The sequence below is a fragment of the Osmerus eperlanus genome, chromosome 27, assembly GCF_963692335.1.
Source record: "Osmerus eperlanus chromosome 27, fOsmEpe2.1, whole genome shotgun sequence".
Lineage (NCBI taxonomy): Eukaryota > Metazoa > Chordata > Actinopteri > Osmeriformes > Osmeridae > Osmerus > Osmerus eperlanus.
This window is the reverse complement of record NC_085044.1, coordinates 7,383,312-7,400,068: the sequence shown is the minus strand read 5'-3', so window position 1 is coordinate 7,400,068 and position 16,757 is coordinate 7,383,312. Positions and strand designations below refer to the sequence as shown.

At 44.0% G+C, this 16,757-nt stretch overlaps 1 protein-coding gene across 3 annotated transcripts in view; it reads left to right on the top strand.

Moving 5' to 3' along the window:
• The window catches only part of rapgef6 (Rap guanine nucleotide exchange factor (GEF) 6), a 114,566-nt gene extending 98,009 nt beyond the window's left edge, over positions 1 to 16,557 (top strand). The window contains exons 23-31 of one of the 3 annotated variants that reach the window (XM_062453163.1): positions 1,827 to 1,850; positions 2,317 to 2,537; positions 3,517 to 3,693; positions 3,923 to 4,102; positions 5,097 to 5,213; positions 6,418 to 6,610; positions 10,853 to 11,388; positions 11,642 to 11,962; positions 13,325 to 16,557. In XM_062453163.1, the coding sequence (XP_062309147.1) occupies positions 1,827 to 1,850; positions 2,317 to 2,537; positions 3,517 to 3,693; positions 3,923 to 4,102; positions 5,097 to 5,213; positions 6,418 to 6,610; positions 10,853 to 11,388; positions 11,642 to 11,962; positions 13,325 to 13,347 (1,792 nt within the window). In that variant the 3' untranslated portion in view covers positions 13,348 to 16,557. The remainder of the gene's footprint in view (positions 1 to 1,826; positions 1,851 to 2,316; positions 2,538 to 3,516; positions 3,694 to 3,922; positions 4,103 to 5,096; positions 5,214 to 6,417; positions 6,611 to 10,852; positions 11,389 to 11,641; positions 11,963 to 13,324) is intronic. The other 2 variants (XM_062453164.1, XM_062453165.1) reach the window with 2 other exon arrangements.
• The last annotated feature ends 200 nt before the right edge of the window (positions 16,558 to 16,757 follow it).

Here is a 16,757-nt window from a genome sequence, read left to right as displayed (position 1 = left end):
ATGTTATTCCCTCATGGGAGTTCGTTATTTCATTGACAAGGAGCAGATAAAAGGTCTAGAGTTCATTTCAAGTATGGTATTTGTGTTTGGAATCTGTTGCTGTCAACTCTCAATATGAAGTCCAAAGAGCTGTCACCATCAGTGAAGCAAGCCATCGTTAGGCTGGAAAATCAAAACAAACCTATCAGAGATAGCAAAAACATTAGGTGTGGCCAAATCAACTGTTTGGTACATTCTTAAAAAGAAAGAACGCACTGGTGAGCTCAGCAACACCAAAAGACCCGGAAGACCACGGAAAACAACTGTGGTGGATGACAGAAGAATTCTTTCCCTGGTGAAGAAAAACCCCTTCACAACAGTTGGCCAGATCAAGAACACTCTCCAGGAGGTAGGCGTATCTGTGTCAAAGTCAAAAATTAAGAGAAGACTTCACCAGAGTAAATACAGAGGGTTCACCACAATATGTAAACCATTGGTGAGTCTCAAAAACAGGAAGACCAGATTAGAGTTTGCCAAAAAACATCTAAAAGACCCTGTACAGTTCTGGAACAACATCCTATGGACAGATGAGACCAAGATCAACTTGTACCAGAATGATGGGAAGAGAAGAGTATGGAGAAGGGAAGGAACTGCTCATGATCCAAAGCATACCACCTCATCAGTGAAGCATGGTGGAGGTAGTGTTATGGCGTGGGCATGTATGGCTGCCAATGGAACTGGTTCCCTTGTATTTATCGATGATGTGACTGCTGACAAAAGCAGTAGGATGAATTCTGAAGTGTTTCTGGCAATATTATCTGCTCAGATTCAGCCAAATGCTTCAGAACTCATAGGACGGCGCTTCACAGTGCAGATGGACAATGACCCGAAGCATACTGCGAAAGCAACCAAAGAGTTTTTTAAGGCAAAGAAGTGGAATGTTCTGCAATGGCCAAGTCAATCATCTGACCTAAATCCAATTGAGCATGCATTTCACTTGCTAAAGACAAAACTGAAGGGAAAATGCCCCAAGAACAAGCAGGAACTGAAGACAGTTGCAGTAGAGGCCTGGCAGAGCATCACCAGGGACGAAACCCAGCGTCTGGTGATGTCTATGGGTTCCAGACTTCAGGCTGTCATTGACTGCAAAGGATTTGCAACCAAGTATTAAAAGTGACAATTAGATTTATGATTATGTTAGTTTGTCCAATTATTTTTGGTCCCTTAAAAAGGGGGGGGCCACATATAAAATGTGTTGTAATTCCTACACCGTTCACCTGATTTGGATGTAAATACCCTGAAATTAAAGCTGAAAGTCTGCACTTAAAGCACATCTTGATTGTTTCATTTCAAATCCATTGTGGTGGTATACAGAGCCAAAATGATGAAAATGGTGTCAATGTCCAAATATTTATGGACCTAACTGTATATGTGTGTGTAGCCAGTGTAGATTTGTTAAACTCACTCCTCAGGTATACATACAGGCCACCTGCACCAACGAATGGCTAGCTTTTTGTTGGCGTAGCTGGTAGTGTTCGTGCTTGATATGTCGGAGGTGGCGGGTTCGATCCCAAGTCAGGGCGAACGTCGGCCCAGTGTACCTCCGACGGCTCTGCAACCATGTCTGTTACATGTGTCCATCCATCTCCTGTTGATGAGTGGTCACCTTGTCTCCTGCCGGTCTCTCTTCAGTCCTAACTGTGCTTATCTTTCTCTTCCTGAGTCTCCTCTTTACTGTGTGTGTCTTCCTGAGTCTCCTCCTGACTGTGTGTATTTCTTCTGCTGGTCTCTCTGTCCTAACTGTTTGTGTGTTTCTTTAAACCTCGCTCCATGGCTCTCGCTTTCAGGAAGAAGAGGTGGAAGAGTCTAGGGTAAGTCCTGCCCCCCCCCCAGCTCCACCCCCAGTATCTTGGTACAGTCTGTCAATCCAGCCAATCACCAGCCATGCTTCCTTCTCTACCCTGGCATCAGTGCTAGCATCCAAATGCCTGCATGTCTGTTTCTGATCCGTGATGTTAACCCTTCCATCCACAGCAACCTGCCTCAACCTGTACTGAAATCCACCATTGAATGACTGGAGTGTGCATGTGTCTGTGCATGTGTATCCCCCTCCTCATATTGATGTTCATTGCATTTCCATTATCTAACCCTGTTCACCATATTGTTGTTGGTTTTTATGTGTGTGTTTGTTAGAATGGTGTCCCAGCAGTGAGAGAGCGCTGCTAACCCGCATGGTTTACTGCACTGATACAGTCTAGCACAGGAACATATTACAGTCTCTCTCTCTCTCTCACTCTTGTCCCCTCTCCTTCCCTCCTGTCCCCTTCCTCCCTTCAGGTCTCTGAGTCAGGGAAGCACCAACTCCAACATGCTGGATGTCCAGGGGGGCGCACACAAGAAACGTGTCCGCCGCAGCTCACTGCTCAATGCCAAGAAGCTGTATGAAGACGCCCAGATGGCGCGCAAGGTCAAGCAGTACCTGTGTCACCTGCAGGTAGAGACGGATGAGGAGAAACACCTCGCCATGTCTATGCAGTGTGAGCCCTCCTATAGTACTTGTGAGTATCAGCACACACACACACACAGACGGTACGTGCACACACACGTGCATACACAGTGTTTCCTCTATGTTGATAGAGCTCCCGCCACGGCAAAATTTCTGCCGCCACGGTATCAGAAATTGTTAGAGTGCATGTCGGAGAATAGCACGGACACGCGCTTCACACCGCAGTTGAGATTGTGAGATTGTGTGTGCGTCCTTGAGAACTGTAAGTCGTATAACTGATGTTGTCAGTTCATTTAAGCCTGTTATTGTATAAGTCTATAGTTCTTGCAAATTTAAATTACGTTAACTGGTGATTTTCGTTGTTTGTATTCTTCACCTGCTAGCTAAATTGCACATGTCTGTTGATTCAATAGCGATAGCTGCTTTTGCTCACGTTTGTATTTTAGGTGCATCATTATGCTGAAGTAGTTGTAATTAATAAATAGTGGGTTTATTGTTATTATTTGCTACAGAATGCTTAGCCTATCAAGATTAAATGAAGCAGACAGTGTACATGCTTTCGAGTGTCCTACCTTAATCGATAGGCTAGCCTACTGACCATTTACAAGAAGTTGTTACGTCAGTTATCAATTGGCAGCAGGGGGGGGAGGGGGGGGTGTTGTTCGGACAGAACTGCCCCCACTGTTGAAAGAAATCAGAAAGGAAACACTGATACATATGTACACACGCAGCATGCATGCACACAAACACTCACAGACAGACAACCACACATACACGCAGTTCTGTTCATGGGTATTTCCGAGCTTAGGTTGTCCTCTAATGACTCCTGTTCTCGATGCCTTCATCTCTCTTTGTCTCTTTATCGCTTTGCTTCTCTTCCTCTCTCTTTACCTCGCCATCTCTCTCACATTCATTGTCTCTTTGTCCTTATTAAATTTCTCCCTCTATTCATCTCTCTATCTCTGTCTCTCGTTCTCATATCGATCTTACAGCACCAAGTATACATTGTTTCCTTGTTTCCATGACTACAGTGTCTAAGAACCTGAGTGAGCGGCGTTCCACCAAGTCGGACATGTCTCCAGTGTCACTTCGCTCGACACTGCCATCAAGCCGGGCCCAGAACCGGGTCTCCCAGGTTCTCCAGAGCCCGGTGACACTCAACCCGCTCCGCAAGAAGAGCACAGCCAAGGAGTTGGCCATCACGCTGAGTGAGTCCACCTCTCCTCTCCACTTGCTGGTTGCCACTGTCATGCTGTCACTAAACCTCATCTGCCGTCCTCTCAGCCGTCCTCTCCTTTTCGGCTCTCCTATGCCTTGCTCGGCCCTCCTCTCTACTCCTTTCCTCTCTTCTCAGCTCCTCTTCCCTTATCTCCTCTTTCCTCACCTTTCTTCACCTCTCCTCCACTCACCTATTGTTGTTGTCCCCGCTCCCCCCAGATTCCAGCTCCCCTCAGGTAGTGAAGAAGCCCCCCATGGGTAACAGCTTAGCCCCAGCAGGGGAGAGGGAGAGAGAGCCTGGAGACTGGACCAGAGGAAGAGCACCTGAAGACAGCATGTCTGTAGTCTCCTCTCTTCACTCCAGTCCCACCATCTCTCCTCAGGGTTCCCCGCGCAAGGGTACGCCTCTGTCGTCGTCATAGCTACCCACCAGGATAGCTACCCATCACCATACAGATGTTACCCACTAAATTTGAGATTTCTCATTTGAGAAAGGCTGCGATGCGAGGCGTGATGGGGGCAGAATGTTAGCCATAACATTGTGTTTTTGAGACTGTAAACTGTGGAGTCTTTAATTATGACATTGTTTTTCTTAATGCCCACTTGTGACAGCTTACAATTACATACAGAGGTTTACACTGACTTGAAATGTCGACTGTTGTCAGGGGCATCGGAACAACAATCTCTATTTACTTTGTCTGCTGAAACATGACTGCTGACAGTAGGTAGCAATAATGTACCATTAATAACAAGAATTTATGATAAACCCAGAAGTCGGATGTCCTTCTTTTGTGTAAAAATAAATGTGCATTGACACAGAAATGTCCCACTTGTAGACAGATGTGTAAATTCTATAAATGTCAAATTCTGCATCAGCTGAAGTGGGACACTTCAATTTACTTTATTCACGTCAACAGACAATAAACAAAACAAGAAAGCAATTGTTGCTATAAAACAAGATTTGGAAGTGGAATAGACCAGTAAACAGACTGTACCTGTCTAGGTCAAATCCTTTTTTTCAGTTAATAATTGTATTAATGTAAAGGCGGGCCTCAACAACAAACTTATCATCTTTGTTCTATCTTACATTCAAGTTAATGTTCACTATGCCATGGGAGTAATTACTTTGAGACAGAATAGATGTAGACTCCAATCAATGTTTAAAAAAAGGTTTTTAATCGTGTGAACAGCAATATAGTAGGTTTGGCATTTAACACATTTGCTACACTTGCTATGATTAGCAATCTCTTTTTTTGTGACATGCCATCACACATACACACACCAGTAAACTGGTGTGGGAGTGTATTTCTTGTGTCCAGTGCCAAAGCTCTAACCAAACAGCACTAACATTACTCATTCTCCTCTTCATGTCTTGCCCTTCGATTGGCTGCAGTGGGCGGCGTGCCCAAGTCCCAGAACTCCCAAATGAACCTGTCTGGCTCGTCCTCGTCTCTGGCCAGCAACACCAGCACCAAGGGTGGCACTGCCAACCTACGCAGCTATGGCATAGGTGGGGCCATCCTCCACAAGAAGATCTTATTGATGACCAGACAGCCCAGTCCTGAGAGGGAGGAGGAGAGGGAGAGCAGGCAGCACAGCAGAGAGGAGAGCAGGAAGGAGGAGAGAGCAGAGGAGAGAGAGACTGAGGTTGAGATGGATGTAGAGCAGATAGGGAGCCCTACAGGGATCCAGAGAGAGAGACCAGGGACCCCCCCATTAGACCCAGGAGAAGGCAGGAGAAGACCCCTTGAGTCCCCCCTCAGAAAGAGGCTGCAATCCCCCTTCAAACTGCTGAGAGAGAGGAGTCAATCTAGGGAGAGGCTGATGGTGTGCAGACCTCCAGGAGCTCCAGCCCAGGAGGGGCCCCTGGCCTCCTTACCCCGGCCAGGGAGCAGTGGACTAGGGCAACTCATGGCCAGGAGATCAGCCAGCCCTGGACCATTCACCTGGTTCTGCAGATCTATCTATGAAGATAGACCTCATTCATAGGACTGGACAGACATACTGAGAATATAGCTCCAGTGTAGAATTAGGTTGTGACTGTGTTGCAGCTTGTAAATATGAACTTTGTAGTAAATCTCTAGGAGCTGTGAGAAAGTGAGACAGACACTGAAAAACTCAGATTTCCAGGTCTTAATTCAGCTACTATTCCTGGTTCTAGTGAAAGTTCTAGCTCTGGTTCTAGTGAAAGTTAAAGCACTGGTTTTACCTCCAGGTTCTAGCTCTAGTTCAAGCTCACTTTCCACTGTTGAGGATCAGTGCTGAGGGCAGCTTGAGAGAGACTTGAGAGACATGTCTGAGCTGTGCAATTCACTGGTTGGATGAAGGATTGTTAGACATTGTGTTTTTAAACAGTAGTTCACTAATTCTGTGTAAACTATGATGCCAGTTTGAAGTTTGAAGCTATTTTATTCTTAATTTCATATGTTGAACCGAAGTTGTGAGTTAGGATATGTCCGTTGCTCCAAGTGTTCCAGTGTTTGTATTAAACATGTTTGTGAGTTTGAAAGTAGTGTAGGTATTATATAGCCACACATATCATCAGTCTACAGTAAACAGTGTTCCGAGTAGTCTGTCTGTGTGTAACTCAGAAACGAACCTTCCTCTCCTTCACTCTCTCTTTCTATGCATCCTTCTCCCTTTCTCTATCTCTCTCTCTTGTCCTCTCCTCTGTCCTTCATCCCTGCTTCCCTCTGTCCTGTCTTCTCCTCCAGGCTATACTCTACTGCCAGCAGGCAGAACAGAACTGTCAGACTCCAGTCACAGTGAGATTTCGTCTCGCTCCAGCCTTGTCAGTAACTGCTCTGTCGACTCGATGCCCAACACCGCTCAAGACGATCGCTGTCTCAGCAAGACTAGCGAGCAAGCAGAAATCTCAATCCCAGCCACAAGCCAGCCCAGCATGAGGTAAATCACACACACACCACTGGAGGCTCGTCAAGGAAGAAAGAGGAGGATCATCCTCCTCAGTGACATTTATTTTCTTTTTTTAATGTGAAACTAACTAACTACGATAAAACTATACTAAATATATTAATATGTCACTGTTTAAAACATTTAATTAAATACACAATATTGAACTGAAGGTCTACACAGTAACTCAACAGAACTGTCTTTGATAGAACCATATACGTACATCCGGAGGACAGCTGGCCTCCGTCTCCCTCTGGCTGCATTGACTTCAACCAGAAAATGTCTAATATGGGGAGAACTGCCACTCTGGAAACTTCTGACTCACCAGTGAGTGCAGAATGAATGGAGGTCTATGGAGCTATACCCCTCAAAATCCACTTTTCTCAGGATGTAGTTTTTTGTCTAGTAATTTGAATGTTGCATTCGAAAGAGGAGGCAAAGACATTTTTTTAAAGTCGCTTTTTTGTTCTAAAAAGCCTTTTAAAATGTCAATGACGTCATATAATCAGCATTCATTAGCAGAATGCTAGCGTGTTATGGGCAACAACAACTCACCCTGTAAGAAATCGTAAGGACATAAGTACTCGTTCATTCAACTTCGACCTATAATCCATGTTGAAATTGCAAAAACTACAATCAAATCTGAGAGTTCTCAACGACAATCAGGCGAAAGAGACCAATTTAGCCATCTAGCTCCATAGACTCCCATTCATTTTGCACTCATTGCCTCATGCCGGCGATCACCCCCAGTGGAACTCTGGTGGAACTGCAACCAAATTCGGTACAATGGGGCTTAAAAGGGAGTGCATAGGCTCTCCGTAGACGGGCTCTGCTTCAACACAAAACCTAGCGGCTGGTGTGCTAAACCCTCCATCCATAGACATGCATGGTATTAAATACTACTTCCGGAGGACGTCCTCCCACCAATCAAAGCTATTGCAGTATGAACTGACATGCTGTTCATCCAATCATAAAATAGCATCCGGAGGGCAAGGCTCTTCAACGGCTCTGGGGTGTTCTCTGCTTTGAGAAGTTTTGTGAAGTTTGATGTTGGATACCGACAGAGAGTGATCGTTGAGCATTTTAGAAATATTATTAAATTCAAATTAGGTTTTTCATGTTACAGGAGACTGAGGAAGTAAATAGTTTTCTTGGTTTTCGAAATGTATTTCTTTGTTCAGTAATGTATTAAATGTGCCTTGCCATCATCAGTAGCAGCTAGTAGCCTAGCTAGCTAGCAGCGTGTGCGAGAGCAAGTACTTTGTCCAGAATGACTAACCCTAGCGCAAATGTTGTGGATTTGTAAATGAAGAACCCCTTTAGTTTCTGGGCAACACGGAATACAGTGAGACAAAAAAGGATTTGATCCCTTGCTGATTTTGTTAGTTTTTCCACTGACAAAGAAATGATCAGTCTATCATTTTAATGGTAAGTTTAAGAACAGTGAGAGACAGAATAACAACAACAAAAAATCCTGAAAAATGCATGTCAAAATGGTTATAAATTGATTTGTATTTTAATGAGTGAAATAAGTATTTTACCCCTCTGCAAAACATGACTTAGTGGCAAAACCCTTGTTGGCAATCACAGAGGTCAGATGTTTCTTGTAGGTTGCAACCAGGTTGCCACCAGGTTTGCACACATCTCAGGGGGGATTTTGTCGCACTCTTCTTTGCAGATCTTCTCCAAGTCCTTAATGTTTCGAGGCTGACGTTTGGCAACTGGAACCTTCAGCTCCCTCCACAGATTTTCTATGGGATTAAGGTCTGGAGAGTTGCTAGGCCACTCCAGGACCCTAATGTGCTTCTTCTTGAGCTACTCCTTTGTTGCCTTGGCCGTGTGGTTTGGGACATTGCCATGCTGGAATACCCATCCACAACCTATTTTCAATGCCCTGGCTGAGGGAAGGAGGTTCTCACCCAAGATTTTACAGTACATGTCCCCGTCCATTGTCCCTTTGATGTGGTGAAGTTGTCCTGTCCCCTTAGCAGAAAAACACTCCCAAAGCATGGGTGATATATGTGTGTGTAGCCACACCTCCGTGTTTGACGTGGGGATGGTGTTCTTGGGGTCATAGGCAGTATCCTCCTCCTCCAAACATGGCGAGTTGAGTTGATGCTCAAGAGCTCGATTTTGGTCTCACCTGACCACATCACTTTGCCCCAGTTCTCCTCTGAATCATTCAGTTCATTGGCAAACTTCAGACAGGCCTGTACATGTGCTTTCTTGAGCAGGGGGACCTTGCGGGCGCTGCAGGATTTCAGTCCTTCACGGCGTAGTGTGTCACCAATTGTTTTCTTGGTGACCATGGTCCCAGCTACCTTGAGATCATTGACAAGATCCTCCCGTGTAGTTCTGGGCTGATTCCTCACCGTTCTCATGATCATTGCAACTCCACGAGGTGTTCAAGTTCAAGTCTTTTATTGTCAGATGCACAGAACAACACAGGGTCAGACTGGGCACTGAAATTCTTAGGACAAGACAACGCAAAACGACCTGGCATAACATATAAGTACACAGAACATAGATTACATCTACGATAAGCAAAAATATAATAAACCTAATATACAATAATATACAATATTCAATACAGTATACTAAACCTCTAAATACACATACTGCACATAATAACCTATACTAACCTTATAAACCTATACTAACCTAACACAAGTGAAGTACAATAGTGCAATATTGCTGATAGTGCAACCAGTAGCTGAAATAATCTATACTAACCTTATAAACCTATGCTAACCTAAGACAAGTGAAGTACAATAGTGCAATATTTCTGATAGTGCAACCAGTAGCTGAAATAACCCAACCTTGAGAAGTGTATCAGTTTCCATATATCAATGTTCATTCAGAAGCATGATGGCCCCTGGAAAGAAACTGTTGTCCAGTCTGCGTGTGCGAGACCGAATGCTTCGGTGTTGCCTGCCAGAAGGCAACAGGGTAAAAAGACTGAATGATGGGTGGTAACAGCCTCTTAGAATCCTGCCAGCTTTCCTGAGGCATCGTGAGTGGTAGGTGTCCTGTAGGGCTGGGAGCTTCCTGCCGATGATGAACTCAGCAGACCTGACCACACTTCGTAGGGCCTTGCAGTCCCTGTCTGTGCAGCTCCCATACCACACTGTAATGCAACCAGTCAGTATGCTCTCTGTAGTGCATCTGTAAAGGTTAGTGAGGATGACTGAGTCCATGCCAAACTTCTTCAGTCTCCTCAAGAAGAGGCGTTTCCGGGCCGCTTTGACCACCTTGTCTGTGTGAGCAGACCTGGTGAGATCACTGCTGATGTTCACTCCGAGGAATCTGAAGCAGCTGACCTTCTCCACTTCGGATCCGTTGATGTATAGGGGTGCATGCTCCTCCTCCTGCCGCCTCCTATAGTCCACAATCATCTCCTTAGTCTTGCTGATGTTGAGAGAGAGGTTATTGTCCTGACACCATGATGTCAGGGTATCAACCTCCTCTCTGTAGGCTGACTCGTCACTGTCAGAGATGAGGCCGACGATGGTTGTGCCGTTCTTTTGTGTTTCTTCCATTTGCGAATAATCGCACGAACGGTTGTCACCTTCTCACCAAGCTGCTTTGCGATGGTCTTGTAGCCCATTCCAGCCTTTTGTAGGTCTACAATCTTGTCCCTGACATCCTTGGACAGCTCTAGTGGAGAGTTTGGAATCTGATTGATTGATTGCTTCTGTGGACAGGTGTCTTTTATACAGGTAACAAGATTAGGAGCACTCCCTTTAGGAGCTCCTAATTTCAGATCGTTACCTGTATAAAAGACACCTGGGAGCCAAAAATCTTTCTGATTGAGTGGGGGTCAAATACTTATTTAACTCATTAAAATGCAAATCAATTTATAACAATTTTGACATGCATTTTTCTGTATTTTGTTGTTGTTATTCTTTCTCTCACTGTTCAAATAAACCTACCATTAAAATTATAGACTGATCATTTCTTTGTCTGTGGGCAAATGTACAAAATCAGCAGGAGATCAAAAAACTGGGAACAGTAGGGTCATGAATATGACCAGAAATGTTGCAATCAATGAAATGGATTAACCTGTTGTGGGTTGTGCTAAACATTTCTCTCTCTTTGTCTTTGTCTCTACTTCTCCCCCCCCCTCTCTTCCTCTATGTCTCTCTCTTTCTTTCTCATGTTTGCTTTTCTATCCTTCCACCCTCTATCTCTCTCTCTCTCCCTCTCTCTTCATCTCACTTCCCCACATCCCCCCAGTTCATCTCCATGTACCCGAGGTCCTGTAATGCGCACCTCCACCTTCACCTCCTCCCCCAGTGCGGAGGAGCTGACTCCAGACCACACCTCCTTGGACTCCGTGGCTGACAGTGGGCGGGGAAGCTGGACCTCATGCTCCAGCAACTCCCACGACAACTTCCAGAACCTTCCGTCCGGCCAGTCACGGCCCTGGGACCATTCCCACTTGATAGGCTTCAGACACACCCAGCTGGCTGGACCAATCGCGGAGCTGGAGGGGATTGCAACACCGTCATGGGCGGTGCCGACGGTGATGGTTGCCGGGGCAGATGACCCCACAGCAAATAGACACTCCAGTGATAGCTCTGACCATAACCAATCACGGCAGAGCTGGGCGTCTTCCAGCTCGCTGTCGGACACGTACGAAGGAAGCTACGGAACGATTAAACGACGAGCGGCTGAGACCTCTGCACCTCAGGGGGAGGGGCCTGAAAGGATAGCAAGCACAGATGCAGCCTATAAAATGGTGACATCGAGCACAGAGAAGGGCTTGATAGGTAAGGGATCACAGCTAGCCCCACCTCCCAATGTGTGTCTTTCTTTGACTGCTTGACAGACTTTTAGTCTGTCTGTTTCTCTGTCTGACTGTTTGTCTGGCTGTCTTCAGTAGATGGTTGTGTCATGTTTGTGAACATCACATTGATATATTTTTTTGTTGTCATTTTTCTTTATTTTCTTCATTCTCCTCCTCTCCCCTCCTCTCCTCACTTCCTCCCTTTTTCATCTCCATAACTTCCCCCTCCATCCCAGTGTACTGTGTCACCTCCCCGAGCAAGGACGAGCGGTACCGGGCCCCCCCCCCAACCCCTCCGGGGTACCAAGGGCTGACCCTGGGGGATGTGGGGGTGGCCCTTGGAGGAATGGCGGATGCCCCCCCCCTGCCCCGGCCCACTCACCTCAGACCCCCAGGCTATAGCGAGGCACTGCAGAGGAGCAAACTGTTGCAGAGCCCCGGGGGGATGGGAGGGCTAGGGGACCCTCGCAGGATGGCCCCCCACCACCAGGGCCAAGGGTCCTCCTGGCCTCCCAGTGCCTGCCTGCCCCCACAAGGCCCAGCTGATAGTGAGGAGGGTACGTTTTGTAGACAGACCCGGCAGGAGGGAGACCAGAACAGTTTTATGGAGCTAAAGCAGTCCTCTGTTTGTGAGGACCATCTTCTGATAGAAAAGAGGACAGGTTTGGTAGATAGACCGGCCGGGGCTGCAGGGCATAGGTTTCAGAGACCTGGAACATTTCTCTGTTTGTCCTTCAGAGGGCGATAGTGGTATATTGAGTCTGTAATGGTCACACATAGGAGATGACTTCCTGGGGAAAGTTACTTTTTGGAGTTTGGTCAAAGAGTATAGAAGACAAGAGGCGAAGCTCAATAGAACATCCCATTGCAACATCTGTGCCCAGCAGTGGTCCTACACATCCGCCATTTTTGACTGTTAATCCAGTAAAACATCACTCCAACAAATAGCCGTATCAATGTACAAACAAAAAACATGTGTTAAACTATTATATAGGCCTATATAGCCTGCATAAATATTCATACTATTTATTTACTTGCTTAGTAGGCTACATTTGTACACGTTAATAATGAATAACTGGCTCCAAAGAGACATTAAAATATTTGGAAGAATTATATTTTTTTAAGTGGAGAGCCTTTCAATAGTTATTTACCCAAGCTATTCGCTGGCAATCTTAGCAAAAATGTATTAAGAAGAATTTGGATTATATTTGGAAAAACAAATGTCATTAAATTATCATTATCAATTATCATTATCATTTTGGTATAAAATGTCTTAGTCATTATTTTACTAATTTGTGGGTATTCCATTTCTTTTACAATGTGTTCTAATTTCTAAGCTGCCTTTGAAACTTTCGACTTTCCACCAACAGGTCCTTCTATATTGGAAACTAATATTCCAGCACAATTTTAGCCCACATAATATGTCAATTTGGAACAATAGATGTATATTGTCAGATAGAACATTTTTATTTATAGAAGACTGGTGGGATAAAGGAATATGGTCAATTTGACATATTATGGACATAGGAGGTAACATCTTGGATTATAAAAACATTTGTAACAAATTTAAAATAAACAGCTCTCATCATAATACACAGTGGCAAATCCTATGAGCCTAGGATAAACCAAGTCCTTTTTACAGATAAAAATTGCACAAATGCATTTCTGAGGAAATATCTGGTAAAAGAATTCTGTCCGAACTTCTTACATTCTTTTAGAAGCAGCCAGTGCTTTTATACTCTTTGACTGTAACTCACAGTCCAAAATGGTGGCATTGAAACCTTTTTGCCATCTAGTTGCAGTTGTCAAAAACACACCAGAGCTTCGCCTCTTGTCTTTTATACTCTTTGGTTTGGTTCAGTGTTAATATAATCTGTGTGTATGTGATATCAACCCTCTTCTCTCCTGTGTTTTTGCAGATGAACAGGTCTCTGCAGTGTAACTGCGGTCCAGATATACCGAAGGGTCTAAAGCCGAAGCAGTCTGGGCCAACAAGCACACTCCTGGTCCCCTCCCCTTCCTGCGAGGTCATGATGGTCTATAATGCTCTCGCGGGGCTTGTACAATCATCTCTTTCTACTCCATTTTAAACGGTGGTGTTCAGTCTTTTGGAACAGAACTCTTTCTTGACACTGACCACAGTATAATGTCACTTCCTCCCGACCATAGGCACTGGTTAGAGAACTGACTGAGGTGGGATGTGATACAAAGGGGGAATGGTAATAGCAGCAGAACAGAAGAAGGAAAGAGAGGAGGGGAAGATGGAAGATGAAACACCCCACCCATAGGGTCAAAGATCAACCTATTTTTAACTATTTCTAGACCTTCCACATGTACTGTTCATTTGCTTTTCATGTTGTCCAGTGGGGGGGGGGTTAATGTTCTATGTCAATGTCTGTATCACAGATACACTTTCCCCCTGCCGTTGACTGGTAATACTTTGTTGCCAGGTTTGTTGTGGGGAGGAAAGCAGCAAGATTGCAAACAAGATTGACATGAGCTGGGAGAAAGATGTAAGATGTATTTCTTCTTCTCTACTATTACCATGTTGAAGTTGGAGAGGCAGTGAGAATATCCATACCTCTCATTTACAGAGGTGCGTGTGTGCGATATTGTAACTTGTCCAGCTGTGTGAGATGCTGCTTCTAGTTGCTATGCTTCAGACAGATGTGATTGTGTGTGTCTGCTGTTCTCCATCCTCCTTCCGTCTGTGTCAGCACAATAAGGGGTACTTAAGCAACACTGTGTCCATCTACAGTGTACTGTGTAATTTTTAGAAGACGTTTTTAACGAGTCAGGAGAATAAATACATCAGTGCTGTAGAGTCTCACAGTGTGTTGCCGATTTAAATCAGTGCAATAAATACAAAAAACACGGCATTGTGGTTAAAAAAAAGCCACCCACCTAGCCAATCAGATATCAGTATTCACACACACATACGCTTGCAAAATGTTGTTTCTGTATTTATATTTTAATTGTTAGACTACAACTCATCTATTGGGTCATCTATTCAGCTTGTAAGCTGAACTTTAAAAGTGTGTTTTTCAGGTGACTTTTTGTTGTTGCAGTAAAGACATATAGAAGGTGTGTAATCCACCTGGTCTATTTGTGTGGTTTTTAATGGACCACCTCCATCTTGGCTGCAATCTGTCTTAATTATTCTCTCATTCAAGAGGAAAACAAACTATCCCTAACAAGTATCAAAACTGTGGCTTGCATCTTCTTCCTGTTCATCTGGGGGGAGGGGAATGAATACTCTTTTTGCAATTTTTTATAAAGAATTATGCTTTAAAGGTTTTTTCTCCCCATTTGACTCTATATTAACTTAAACTCAGTAGAGGGTTTGGTTGTGTAAGGTTTTTTTTCTTTTTTTTCGGGGATATAACTGGACTGTGTTTACATTTAGCTTCAGCTGCCTGTACCATGTGACGACAACACGTTTATGCTATATGAATACTTGAAAATATTAATGGTAATATATATATACAGTGCGTCTATATGAATTTATACATATATATTTTTGGTTTGTCATAAATTCATGTTAACTGCTCATGTAAAAAATGAAAAAGAGTCCTATATAAAGACAATTTTATAAATATTTTGTTATAATAAAATAAAAAGATGGTGATCGCCCCTTCTCATGTTGATGGGCATGAATCTTTAAGGATTTTAGTTTTTTTTTTTTTTGCTTTGATGCCATCTCAGTGATGGTGTTCCAGAATACGGAAGATTACTGATAATCCCGCTAACCAACTCCATATTTTTTATGAACATCAATCGTTTGTCTGGTTGGCAAAATAATTGGGACAATACACAACTGCAAACTTGTAAATAAGTTTCACTTCAATGATATACCAAAGAGAATTACGGCTCTACAATGTATTTTACTGTTGGAATAGGCTAGCAACAGTTGTATTTCTGGATGGAACACCCCTGCGTGTGTTACAACGTGTCCTAACTGGATGCTGAGCAAGCATCAGTGACAAAATCAGTTTATGTGCTTTATTTTCTATTGGAATGTCCTAACTTGACGCTGCTGTTTCTGTTTACTTCCTGTCGCTCGCGTTGAAAGCTATGTTGGACACGGTTTCTTAGGAACATGGTTAGTTTACATGACTTAACAGAAGTAAATATGACGGATACGGTGTGGACAGACGGCATCCGATGTGACGCGATAGTCGGATGCTTACTTGCTGTTAGGACACTGTGTTACTGTATACATAAATCCTATTCTGCTCTGCTGGTCCTGTTATGTTTGTGTTATAGAGTCTGTCTCTCTCTCCCGTCTCAGCCTCCCTGCCTCAGTCCCTGTCCCGCAGCCTCTCTGCCTCAATCCCTCTGCCTCAGTCTCCATCCCCCAACCATCATCTTGGTCAAGTCTTTACTCCCTCACACTGGCCAGTAGGGGCATCATCAGGAATTGTGTCCCATGTAATAGCGCCCTCTGGTTTCCCTCAGCCTACAAAGGGCTACAAAAGAGGTGAAGATTGATTTAGTTAGTATTCTCCCTGGCAGCCCTGAGAGAAGGATATCTCCATATTGAAGGAAGTGTATTGACCAATGCCCTGTACAGAACCTCCATCCAATCTACTCCCTTGCTCTGCTCAGTCAATCACATTACTGAGTCATTTGATAGAGAAGTGTTAAATGTTTTTAACAAACAAAATCTTTTTGTTGAAATATCCTTTTTTATTTTCCCCGTCTACACATACAGTATGATGTACTTTTAGTTTTAATTTCTTTACTCCCTCCTTCCTCACCTCACTCACCTTGTTCCTGCACCCTAACTTCCTGTTATCTGGAAGGCAGGAAGTGAGATGTGTCTTGTTTTCTGTAGCATCACGCCAATGCAGGGGTTAAACAGACGGGCACCACTCTATGTTCAGACCGAAGCATATGTACTGCACTCATCTCATTTGAATGACAAAGGTATTATTTAGGTTCTGTGGCTTATCTGTGGAGCTTTGTCTCCATTGCTTCTCCCGTTGTGCTTAATTTATGTCTTTTAGAAAGACTGTCATTTGCTTGTATGCTCGTTTTTTTGTTTTTACCAGTGGTTGTAAATACTTGTTATATTTTTGTTTAAGAGAATGTAAAAACTAAAAAAATGTCGACTGCAATGAATTTGGATGATAATAAAATGTTAAACGTTTTCTGCGTCTACCAGCTGATCTGTTAACTTAGTTTTCCAAGTTCTCCACTTATCTTCTTTGTGTCTTCTTAAGCGATTAGTAATTAGTAGAGGGGGTTGAGTGTGTGTGCGTCTGACTCCTCCGCCCTCATTTCCTTGCTGTCTGCCAAGACACTCACTCTCACACACACACACTTCATAACACCTGATTATGTGTCAGG